We start from the raw sequence: 12,728 nt of genomic DNA on the forward strand, positions 1-12,728 counted from the left end.
CATGGATAATTGTGGATCATCAGCATAACAATGAAAACTAATGTTATATTTCCGTATAATATCACCAAGCGGTAGCATATAGATGCTAAACAATAGAGGTCCAAGTACCGATCCCTGCGGAACTCCACGTGATCTTACAAAGATCCGAAGTCGCATTGCCATGAATTACACGGTGCGTCCTCTCCGACAGATACGAATTAAACCAAGAGAGCACTGAACCTGAAATGCCAACACACGTTTCAAGGCGTTTTAATAATATGTTATGGGGGTTAAGATCGGGGATGTCGATTGTGGTTATGTAAAGCCCTTTGAGACTGTCTGTGATTAAGGGCTATACAAATAAAATTGACTTGACTTGACTTATGATCAACGGTATCAAAAGCGGCACTAAGATCGAGTAAGAGTAATATTGATGAGGTGTCGGCGTCCAAAGCTATGAGAAGATCATTAGTAACTTTAGCAAGGGCCGTCTCAGTAGAGTGGTCGGCTCTAAAACCCGATTGGAAAGGTTCAAATTGATTATTAGCAGTCATATATTCATTAAGTTGTTGCGCTACGACTTTTTCAAGAATTTTTGCAATAAACGGAAGATTTGAAACCGGCCTATAGTTGATGAGACTCTCTGGGTCAAGGTTTGGTTGCTTAAGTAACGGTCGGATAACGGCGGTCCTAAAAGCTGCTGGTACTACACCCGTGGTAAGTGATAAATTAATTATATTTAAAACAGACGGTCCTAGGGTCGTAAACAGTTCTTTAATTAGTTTGCCAGGAAGCGGATCGAGCACACAAGTTGTCGGTTTTGCCGCACTAACCAATTTTGTTAGGCTCTCAAGAGATATTTTTTTAAATTGACATAAGGTTATCGGACAGTTATCAGCCCTAATGTCCCTATTAACACCATTTATCGCGGAATTCGACGGAATTTTAAGAACAGTGTCTTTAATCTCATCACGAATACATTCTATCTTCTGAGTAAAAAATTGCATAAAATCGTGAGCTGAAGAGGAAGAGCTATCCGAGGTTGGTCGCTGTTGCGTTAGCATTGCTACGGTATCAAATAAATATTTAGGGTTGTTTTTATGTAAGACAATTAATCTAGAATAATAATTAGTTTTGGCTAAATTAAGCGCTTCTTTGTATATTAGTAAACTATCGCACCATGCCTGACGGAAGACCTCAAGTTTGGTCGCACGCCATTTGCGCTCAAGCTTCCTACAAGATCGTTTCAGTACGCGCGTTTCCTCTGTAAACACGGAGTAAGCCTCTTTGGACGAGTTTTAGTTTTTAAAGGCGCGACGGAGTCAAGCGCATTGAACAAAGCGACATTAAAGTTGTTTGTGAGATCATCAATCGTACCAATATAATTAGGAAACGAAGCAATTGTTAAAGGGAGTAGCTCAGAGAACGCAACGATGGTTGAGGAGCTAATGTTACGGCTGCTATAATTTTGATTATGGTTGTTCCATGTATATTTCTCTATCAATGGGTGCGTGCAAATAAGCTGTTTTTACGTCAGCCTTTTGCATCGCCACCCGTACACGAGTCAGATTTGCTGTTGGTGAGAATATTTCACCATAGTCTATTCCTGCTCTCTAGCTATAGCCTTTCGCTACAAACCTGGCCTTGTACATCTCACGTCCATCACTGCCTTCCTTGATTGAATAGACCCACTTTCCTCCCACTGTCTCTCTGCCATCTGGCAATTTAGTCAAAGTGAAAGTGTGGATGTCCTCTAAGGACTTCATCTCCTTGTCCATTGCTTTCTTTCATTTTTCTGACTCAGTTGATGTTAAGGCCTCTTTAAAGTTTAGGGGAATATTGCACATTACTCTGTTGCGGTGGTCTATGCTAACGAGTGTACTGTCATCCTCCTCACTGCTGTCTTGAGTATAATCTTTTAGATAACCCGGTGGTCTACGTTCTCGGGTTGGATATCTCCCACTGCCTGGGACCTGTGGTGTCCCTTTGGGTGCTTGTTATCATCGTCTTTCGGTTGTTTTGAACCACCAATTTGTATGTCTGTGCTCGCACTAGGTTGTGGGGTGTCTTTGACTTCACAACTCACTCTAGGTTGCAGGTCTAACTCATAAATCAGCGTTTCATTTTCACATGTTGTCTTGGTGACAAACTTTACCAGTCTGTGGGAACACCTTTGTCTCACTGGATAATAAACTAGAAAGGCTGGACTGCCTTTGTCGTGCCCCACAAAATGTCCTTTTTCGCATCTAGAGTCTAGTTTACCCCTGTCTTGTTGATAGGCATAGCATATTGACCCGAATTTGTGCATCCTAGATAAGTTACACATTTTCCCTGTCAGTGCTGTGTATGGTGTGGTGCCAGTATGCTTATTAAAACACCTATTTCTTGTATATGCTGCCTCCTGAACAGCATAGTGCCACAGGCTCTTTGGTAAGTTGCAGTCAATAAGCTTACATCTGGCCATCTCAAAGAGAGTACGCCATTCCCTCTCTGCTACGCCATTCTGGTGTGGGGAATAAGGGCAGGAGGTTTCATGTCTAATCTTGTTCTTTCGTAGCAGTGTCTTAAAGTCTCCGTTTGTGAACTCGGTTCCATTGTCTGATCGCAGTACCATATGGTGCTACATCAGATAAGAACTTCTTGGTAGCTTGAAGAGCATCACCATCATCCTTGCTTTCAAAAAATAAACAAACACCGCACCTGTATACACATCTGTAAAAGATTGCACATACTTAAAACCATCAATGGATTTGTTGCTAATCGGACCAGCTAAATCTGTGTTCACCAGTTTTAGCAATGTCTTTACCTTGTCAGTTGGATTTCGGTTTCTCGTTTGGGTGAACTTCCCTTTTATGCATACATCACATTCTTTATCAGGCTTGTGTTTCGCACCACTAATGTGCATGCCAACTGTTACATTTTGCAATTTCAATATATCCTCATAGTTGCAGTGCCCCATTATCTTGTGCCATGTCTGAATATCATGGCTGACTTTACACACATCGTTTTCATCACACTCTGTTATCAAGTAGTACATTCTTTTAAATGTCAAATGTTGGACCATCAGGCGCCGTAAGAACGTCTTCACCTTCCTTGAAGAAGACTTTGGCACTCTTAGCCGTAGCTCGCTTCACGGAAAACAGTTCTTGAGGCAAGGATGGGATGTAGAGGGCGTTCTTGAACGTAACTTTACACCGACGCCCCTTACTGTCGATTAAACATACCTGTGCGTTTCCCTTGCCTTGTGCCAGCCCAAAAACACGTTTCCCATCTGCGAGCCCCATGCTGTGTTTCTCCGGCCTGAAATTGCTCACCAAGTTCTTAAACCATCTTTTGTCGTTCATAAAGTGGAACGATGCACCTGTGTCCACAGTCAGTACCTTTTGTTGCATCTGCTGTGCTGTCCAGCTGGTATTCTCAGTCTCCATCCTGAAGAAGTAATCCTCACCTCCGGTTGCTCTCCTGGCGTCATCATGTTGCATTTCATGGCTGCCACCGCCGTCATCGTCTCCGCCTTTTTGGACGCACGCGTACCGGGCGCTCTGTCCGCGCTTCTTCCGGCATGCTTTGTCCGCGTGTCCCGTGTGTTTAAAGGAACTACACCAACTAGTCTTTGAGCAGTCATCTTTACGGTGACCCTTTTCGCCGCATCGCCAACACGCCAGCTCCGTCTGCTTTTCTTCTTTTGCGCCGCCCGTGCTTTCATCACTGTCTCTCCGGCCTCCTCGGCGAGTGATCCTGTGTCTTCCGCTGCCTCGAAGTTCCATAATTTGGCCTTGAACTCCCCCAGCGAAATGTCCATTGAGTCGTGCGTCACCATTAACATGAAAGGCTTATATTTTTCCCGTAGCCCTCTCATAATCATTGCCATCATCAACCCTTCGCTCGCCATATAATATAATGATAATCTGTTCAGCTCTGATGATATATTCAGTCACAGTCTCTGTGTCCGCTTTCTTCAGCGCCGTCATCAATGTATAGGGAGACTATGCGGGGCCTACCTTTGCCGATATAGTGTTCTCTCAACACTGAGGGTTTCCGGGCCCTTGTCTTTTGTGTCTCTGAATATGAGTTGTTAGCGCCATTTCACAAATGTTTATATTTTTATGGATAATGATTGCAAATATTTGTTTTTTGCCATTTGTCTTTTGTAATTATTTTGATTTGTGGAGTGAAATGTGTCAACGTTAGAGGGCGCAATTCTTTATTTACTGTAATGCACGAAGAAGAAAGTGTTTTTTGGTTGAAGAAGACTTAAAGATGATGGCGAAGGAGCAACACAGTCTTTTTGCCGTGCTTCGACCATCAGTGTTTGTTCACGCGTAAAAAGTTGTTTTTATTCGCCACCAAACGAAGAGGTTGAACAACGAAAATAAGAAGAAACTAATGGAATCTAAAATAACCTCTACACATAGCATTTCCATGAGCTGCCCTCACATTCACAGCACTTCATGGACAAATACGACGAAGCACATTCTCCACATGGGCTGTAGAGGGAAATATACCAAATTGGGCACTGGAGGACTCACACAGACGCGATCAAAAGAAACACATTCCGAAAGACAGAACAATTGGAGATCGGAGCTCATGCACATACGCATACACACACACAGACATATACATACACGCACATACACGCGCACACACCGACAAGATTACAAAAGAATGCCAGCGGAGAGAGAGACGGAGGGACTGCCCGCCGGAGAAGGCCAGCCTTGGCGTGTCAGTCTTGGGGACCAGACGGGAATCAACTAACCAGACGATGACTAACCTGGGGAGGACCTTCCCTTGGACGTGGACCCGTGCCGTGGGAGGGAGCGAGGACGACCGATTCAACCTACATTACCTTTGACATATAAAACTCCTATAAAAACTGAAGCTGGGCTGAAAGATGGCGCGCATTTTTCGACTGTGCTCGCCCGAGTGCAGTTTTCTCGTGAGATTAAGAAAAAGACGCCCAGATATCTGTCTTTGTATTATTTCCTGAACTCCAGAAATTGAAGAAACTAAATATCGGAACTCTAATCAGTTGTTGAGTCTTTTTTTTACCCTTTTCTTCTTGAGCACAAAAAACGAACACGCATTGGAGTAAGTTTGGCTTTTAAAGGTTGATTTACTAAATACTTCTCATTTCCACGGTGACCCAACTCCAACAATAACATGACAAATATTTGTCATCTCATCAATATTTGCACAACAGAGTACTGAGCTTCGAGATCCTCACTATAATAGTTCTCAAAATTATATTTCTTATCAATTTAGGTTAGTTAAGGGATATTTTATTGACAATCTAATATCAATCTACAAAGACAGAAAAACAATTGGTGGTGGGGGGGCGCGAATCTTTTTCTTCTTGGTAGGGGCGGGCGTGAAATAATTGAGAGGCACTGCGAGTATATGCCGACATTATATTCATACAATATTGCAGCCCGAGTGAACCACAGCATTGTTGCAAGTTCGGTCGGAGAAACGTAAACGTCCCACTGCTGTTCCAGCAGCGGCTTCTCGGGGCATAGGCGCGAGAGATGACTCGCCAATGTGGCGTTAATTTAGTTATTTTGTTATTTTTTTTTATCAACGAATTAAAATATTATATAAAATAAATATTAAAATAGAACAGCCAGGTGTAAAAAAAAACACTGAGGCAAATAAATATATTTGGAAAATACGCGCTTAAAGCATGACGTCATAAGCAAGCGCGCAGCTTCCGAAGGACCTCGACCACATCCACCGACCCGTCCACACCGGAACAAAAACACCCACCGCTAAATTCTTCTGATTTCGTGTGGAACTGACTGTAATTTTCTCAAAGGATGTCCAGTGATACGCTAAAGGACTACGACATAATTCATTAAGTCTTTGTGTCCCGATAACCTTATCTTCGCGCGTTGATGCTTTTCGGCGTAGTTAGCTTAGCTTGTTAGCTTGTTAGCCGCTAACAAAAAGAGGCATTTGACTCATCGCAAAGCAGAGATCAAGGGCGGATTTTTTGGAATTATCATTTGAAAATGTGTGAAAGAACGACACCCAAGTACAAAGACGAACTTTGTGGGATAAAAGAAGATAACGAGCAACATCTTCGACTGCTGGGCGAAGTTAACAAGCAGCCTCCTGTTGTGCTACACGAAGCGGGTTTGTACACGTCTTACTCTCATTTGCTTTGTCAAGAACGACTTTCTATCGTTAAAAATATGCATCACAACATTAAGTTGTTTGGGGAAATGCGTCCAAGGTTATTGCCGCTTTATTTTTAAATATTGCCTTTTACTTGCAGGTCTGCTGAACATTTGTTTTTGCCAAATGAAATCAGTGCAGAAAATATATGCCAAAGAATAACCAATGGGGGGGTGAACTCCATGGTTTTTTTTTTTTCATAAAATTTGAACTGATTATTTAACATTTTACATTTTCTGGTATTTATATCTTGTTCAAGCAATTCCTTCCGGAAGTAATTCTGCCTGACTCTCAATAATATGCACACTGCGGCGAAAACATCAATGGCGGTTGATCAATTTTAGTGGATAAAACACAAAATATTAAGTTTAAAAAAAAAATCAAGCACGTAATGGTCTTATTTATTTATTAACTTTGTACTGGCTTCGTCGGGTGAGAGTCAATGAACCTCCGGTGGATCTGCACTGTTTTGTGCACATGTACCCATCCAAACATTTAAAATACATTTAATGCATCCATCCAGGGTTGCACGGATCTCATCAGTGAACAAGCGCATGCTGCAAGGAATGCATCTGCATCTTTGGCTTACAATGGGCTTAAAAAGGAAGAACGTCACAACCCCCTTTTCCACCAACAAGGCCAGGAACATTTATTTCCCGGTCATAAAGTTCCTGTGGCCCAGGTGGTTTGCATCTCCCCCACAACTCATAGTTCCTGGTAATTTATGCAAATGACAATGTTGTGTTACTTTGTTACTCATTACTGACACCCTATGGCTGTTAAGCATCATTGCAGTTCCAAAATAATTCAGTGAACTCTTAAAATATTTTGGTGTATCTTCGTCAAATTTGAATACATATTGGCTAACTTTAAAATATACAGTCATTATTCAAATATGTCAACATGAAAGTCAGAGTGAAAGTGTTGTTGCTTAATGCTTATGTGTAGGGATTTTGACTCTTCAAACGTAATTTTGTTTTAAAATTTATTTAAAAACAGAAATTTTATAAAAAATAAAAAGGGTAATGTCGGAACGTACTCGCAGGCTAAATGTCATTTTGGGCAAAAAAAAAAACCCAAACGTAAATCATGCAATAAATAGCGACTCTGATGCCAGGGCCCCTTTAATTTTTTTAGGGATCCAGATTATCATGAAAGCAAAAAGTACCCACGATGAAACTATCTATAAATGCAAAATGAAATACTTGTAAACATATTTCACTTGAAGGATTCCTATTCTATCAATGACATTATGTTGCGGTGGCCCCCAGTGGCCCCCCATTAATATCTTAGGGTCCCACAACAGGTGTTCCATCAGACGCACACAATAGCCTGTGTGTGCTAACTTCAGCTCGCTTCCAGAAACGTCTGTGACTAATTCAGGAATTAAATCGGGCATCAGCCGCAACGTGCTTCCTTTTTAAATGCTCGTTTATCACTGTTGTGCTGCTAAAAGGAGGTTTACATCGTAGGACGTAATTTTGTGAAATGCCCCCATGGTCCGGTCCAAATCGGGGTCGCACACATTGCTCTGTATGCGGCAGGCACAAGTCAAGGTAACACGGTAGAAACAATATAAGACAAAGTCGCCGCCTGAGCTTTGACTTGACCAAACCAAATTTGTCTTTTTGTGTCCTGCAGACGTCAATGAAAACGATCTCCGTTCTGTGAAAGAGGAGCCAGACTTGACTCACATCAAAAAGAAGGAGGAGGAGGAGGAGATCAACAAGTCACCAGTGAACGTTGTCCCTATAAAGACTGAAGATGAAAACAAGGATGAGAGTGAGGACAACAGAGGGGCGGAGCCTCCAAGCAGCAGCTCAAGTCATCACGTGACAACAGAAGGTGATGAAGACCACTGGGGGCCATCACAAGCACAAAATGAGGACACATTATCAGGCGCTCGTGACGATGATGATGATAATGAGCAAACTAAAGGTGAGAGGGCATGTCACACTGACTCATTATCTTCAAAGTTGTCTTTAAAACTGCACAAAAAAACACACAGTGGAGAAAAAACATTTTCCTGCTCAGTTTGTGGCAAGAGTTTCTCTCAAAAGTCGCATTTAACAAACCACACAAGAACACACAGTGGAGAAAACCCTTTTTCCTGCTTGGTTTGTGGAAGATACTTCTCTAGAAAGGCTAATTTACAAATTCACACAAAAACACACTGTGTTGAAAAACCTTTTTCATGCTCAGTTTGTGGCAAAAGCTTCTCTGATATGTCATGTTTGTTTGACAAGCCACACAAGAAAGCACACTGGAGAAAAACCTTTTTCCTGCTCAGTTTGTGGTAAAAGCTTCTCTGGAAAGTCACATTTACGAATCCACACAAGAAAACACACTGGAGAAAACCCTTTTTCTTGCTCAGTTTGTGGTAAAAGCTTCTCTCAAAACTCAACGTTAACAAGCCACACAAGAACACACAGTGGAGAAAAACCTTTTTTCCTGCTCGGTTTGCGGTAAATCTTTCTCTGTAAAGTCAAATTTACGAATCCACACAAGAACGCACAGTGGAGACAAGACATTCAGTTGCAGCGTTTGTGCTAAGAAATTTGCCACTAAACAGAGTGCTGAGAAACACGATTGTGCTGGTGAGAATTGCAGCGATCTGAAGCTTAAAAAAAGGACAAAAAAACTGAAGGAACCGACTCTTTGTGGTAAGATGTGATTTTGAATAAAATATAATAAACGGTATAAGAAACGGTGCTTATGAAATCGGTGCCTTCCACGATCATCAATAAAATCACTTGTTCCACTTGCTCAACTGGCCTTCATTACGCTGTGAAAAGGTGAAAAACTGAACGAGAAGTTGAACTTTAAATAGAACAAGAAAGATAAATGCAAGTAGTCTCAGTTTCTCTCAAAGATTTTGGAATGTCAAGAGTGTAGCTACACCGGTCCAGTGAAAAGGCCACGATTCAGACTGATGTCCAGATTTTCTTTTTTTATTTCTCTTCCTTTGATGGCTTTAGGAAATCACGTGACACAGTGAAAACTACAAATACATACACGCCGAATGAGTCCTTGAGGCCAATGCAAACAATGTACATTAATAAACAAAGTAAAAATGAAGAAAGGCACAAATATCGTGTGCGCCTCCTGAACACAGTGTATTTATCGCTCTGCTGATGCACGGTCCGTTCCTGCTTTCGTAAATCTTCCCGCTTCTTTTTTTTCGTCACCACGGAGGAGAGGATCCGCATTACGCAGTTCGTTGCTGCGCGTCTGAATTGCAAAAGTGAATCACCGTAATTTAATGAATACTGAAACGAATAATTAAATATTTAAGTACCTAAATAAATACCGAAATATTTTTTAACACTCTAACATTTACATAATAAAACAGCGACATATTTCAATTTAAAATTCACAACCACATACTGAGTTAATTAAATTCATAATAAATATAGAAACAAAATATTTAAATAATTTTTATGTATTAAATAAATTGAATAAATATTATAGTATTACATAAGCAAGCTTAAATAATTCCATGAAAATCGAATTAAATACTGATAGAGGTAAAGAATAGTAAAAGAAAAAAATACTTAAATAGTGACGTGCAAATAAATGAAAAACAACAGACAAATCCCGAATGAAAAATACAATTTATCAACATTTGACAAACGACAATGTGAAATGTTGAGCTGAGAGATTTCTTTCTTGCATATTCATATTCTTAAAGAACCTTAATTATTTTTTTCTTTTACTTTTTTAGTTACTTAAGAGCTCAATCCACGTGGGAGATAAAAAAAATATCTCATGCAAAAAATAAAGAGCGACTAATTGTTTTTGAGGACAATCAAGGCACCATAGCACTGGCGAAAAAGCCTGTAAAAAGGCAAAGGTGAAAATATGTTGACATTAAGAAACACTTTATCACGTCAGCTCCAGCACTCTCCCGCGACCCAGTACAGGAAAAGCGGTGTGGATAATGACATGGCATGACATTTGGAATACTGTCCAACCGACAACATGGTGGCAACAACAAAACCAGAAACAAAAGTTAAGTTTAATTCATCTGTCAAGTTTATGTTTGGGAACTAAAATGTTTGTTCATTTGCATACGGTTTAAATCTTAAGTTTTTCCGATGTTTAGAAGAATATGACAATGATTTGCATCGCAAATGGTGACATCTGTCGGTGAGTTGATGACAGTGCCCCACACGGCCAGCAGCCAATCATATCACAGCGGGGTGTGTCCTGTTCTTCCGCTTTCGTGCCGAACAGACTGCCATTTTCAAGCAGGGGATCCATAGTCCATATAATAGGCGAGTCGCATTACAAGGCGCATCATTTGTTTTGGGGAAGATTTAAGACTTTAAAGTGCGCCTGATGGTCGCGAAAATACGATAACCACGATGAAACTATCTCTAAATGCAAAAAGAAATACTTGTAAACATATTTCGCTTGAAGGATTCCTATTTTATCAATGACATTATGTTGCGATGGCCCCCAGTGGCCCCCATCAATATGTTCGGGTCCCACAACAGGTGTTCCATCAGACGCACACAATAGCTTGTGTGTGCTAACTTCGCTTAGCTTCCAGAAACGTCTGTGACTATGTCAGGAATTAAATCGGGCATCAGCCGGAACGTGCTTCTTTTTTAAATGCTCGTTTATCACTGTTGTTGTGCTGCTAAAGGGAGGTTTACATCGTAGGACGTAATTTTGTGAAATGCCCCCATGGTCCGGTCCAAGTTGGGGTTGCACACATTGCTCCGTATGCGGCAGGAACAAGTCAAGGTAGCACGGTAGAAACAATAGAAGACAAAGTTGCCGCATGAGCTTTGACTTGACCAAACCAAATTTGTCTTTTTGTGTCCTGCAGACGTCTGTGAAAACGATCTCTGTTCTGTGAAAGAGGAGCCAGACTTGACTCACATCAAAAAGGAGGAGGAGGAGATTAACAAGTCACCAGTGAACCTTGTCCCTATAAAGACTGAAGATGCAAACAAGGATGAGAGTGAGAACAACAGAGGGGCGGAGCCTCCAAGCAGCAGCTCAAGTCATCACGTGACAACAGAAGTTGATGAAGACCACTGGGGGCCATCACAAGTACATAATGAGGACACATTATCACGCTCTCCTGATGATGATGATGATGGGCAAGCCAAAGGTGAAAGGGCATGTCACACTGACTCATTAACTTCAAAGTTGTCTTTAAAACCGCACACAAAAACACACAGTGGAGAAAAAACATTTTCTTGCTCGGTTTGTGGCAAGCGTTTCTCTCAAAAGTCGCATTTAACCAACCACACAAGAACACACAGTGGAGAAAAACCATTTTCCTGCTCAATTTGTGGAAAATGCTTCTCTCAAAAGTCACATTTAACAGAACACACAAGAACACACAGTGGAGAAAAACCTTTTTCCTGCTCAATTTGTGGAAAATGCTTCTCTCATAAGAAGAGTTTAACAGAACACACAAGAACACACAGTGGAGAAAAACCTTTTTCCTGCTCAGTTTGTGGCAAGAGTTTCTTTCATAAGGCAAGTTTCACAAAACACACAACAGCACACAGTGGTGAAAAACCTTTTTCCTGCTCAGTTTGTGGCAAGAGTTTCTCTCAAAAGTCAAATTTAACAATCCACACAAGAACACACAGTGGAGAAAAACCTTTTTCCTGCTCAGTTTGTGGAAAGAGTTTCTATCATAACTCGCAATTACGACGCCACACAAGAACACACACTGGAGAAAAACCTTTTTCCTGCTCAGTTTGTGGAAGATACTTCTCAACAAAGTCAAATTTACAAATCCACACAAGAACACACAGTGGTGAAAAACCTTTTTCCTGCTCAGTTTGTGGCAAGAGTTTCTTTCATAAGGCAAGTTTCACAAAACACACAACAGCACACAGTGGTGAAAAACCTTTTTCCTGCTCAGTTTGTGGCAAGCGTTTCTCTCAAAAGTCGCATTTGACAATCCACACAAGAACACACAGTGGAGAAAAACCTTTTTCCTGCTCAGTTTGTGGAAAGAGTTTCTATCATAACTCGCAATTACGACGCCACACAAGAACACACAATGGAGAAAAGCCATTCAGTTGCAGCGTTTGTGCTAAAAAATTCTCCACTAAACAGAATGCAGAGAGTCACAATTGTGCTGGTGAGAAAAGCAGCGATCCTTGAAGCTTAAAAAAAGAAAATAAAAAACTGAAGGAACTGACTCTTTGTGGTAAGATGTAAATTTTTATTTTGAATAAAATATGGTATATTGAATTTTACAAAGCTTTTTTATTGACATTAAGCCAATGTGATCCGTGCCAGAAGAAGCAATGTGTCTGAGTGATGATGATTTGTTTTGGTGTTTACATCAAACATGTAAAGAAAATAAATTGCCTTTGCCTGGAATAACATTTTTTAACATTATGCTTTTCAGTTGTCTTTTTAATCGTATTTAATGGAAAAGGTGTGAGAAGAAACAGTGCTTATGAAATCTGTGCCTTCCAGAATCATCAATAAAATCACTTGTTCCACTTGCTCAACTGGCCTTCATTATGCCGTGAAAAGGTGAAAAACAGATCTAGAAGTTGAACGATAAAAAGAACCAGACCGAGAAACGCAAA

General features: G+C 40.8%; 1 protein-coding gene across 1 annotated transcript; it reads left to right on the forward strand.

The window, feature by feature from the left end:
• The first annotated feature begins 2,341 nt into the window (after positions 1 to 2,341).
• On the forward strand, positions 2,342 to 12,298 carry LOC148341747 (uncharacterized). The gene is made up of 5 exons (XM_088287941.1): positions 2,342 to 2,409; positions 3,047 to 3,130; positions 3,353 to 3,509; positions 7,911 to 8,091; positions 10,991 to 12,298. The coding sequence occupies exons 1-5, from the start codon at positions 2,342 to 2,344 to the stop codon at positions 12,289 to 12,291; spliced, it is 1,791 nt and encodes a 596-aa protein (XP_088144067.1). The 3' UTR covers positions 12,292 to 12,298.
• The last annotated feature ends 430 nt before the right edge of the window (positions 12,299 to 12,728 follow it).

Source organism: Idiotropiscis lumnitzeri, chromosome 2 (assembly GCF_059441095.1).
Source record: "Idiotropiscis lumnitzeri isolate Australia: NSW breed Sydney's pygmy pipehorse chromosome 2, RoL_Ilum_1.0, whole genome shotgun sequence".
NCBI lineage: Eukaryota > Metazoa > Chordata > Actinopteri > Syngnathiformes > Syngnathidae > Idiotropiscis > Idiotropiscis lumnitzeri.

Coding starts and splice junctions, on each gene's coding strand:
- LOC148341747 (XM_088287941.1), top strand. CDS start 2,342: ATGCTTATTAAAACACCTATTTCTTGTATATGCTGCCTCCTGAACAGC. Junction 2,410..3,046: donor ATAGTGCCACAGGCTCTTTG/GTAAGTTGCAGT, acceptor TTGGACCATCAG/GCGCCGTAAGAACGTCTTCA. Junction 3,510..7,910: donor CCGCCTTTTTGGACGCACGC/GTACCGGGCGCT, acceptor GTCCCTATAAAG/ACTGAAGATGAAAACAAGGA.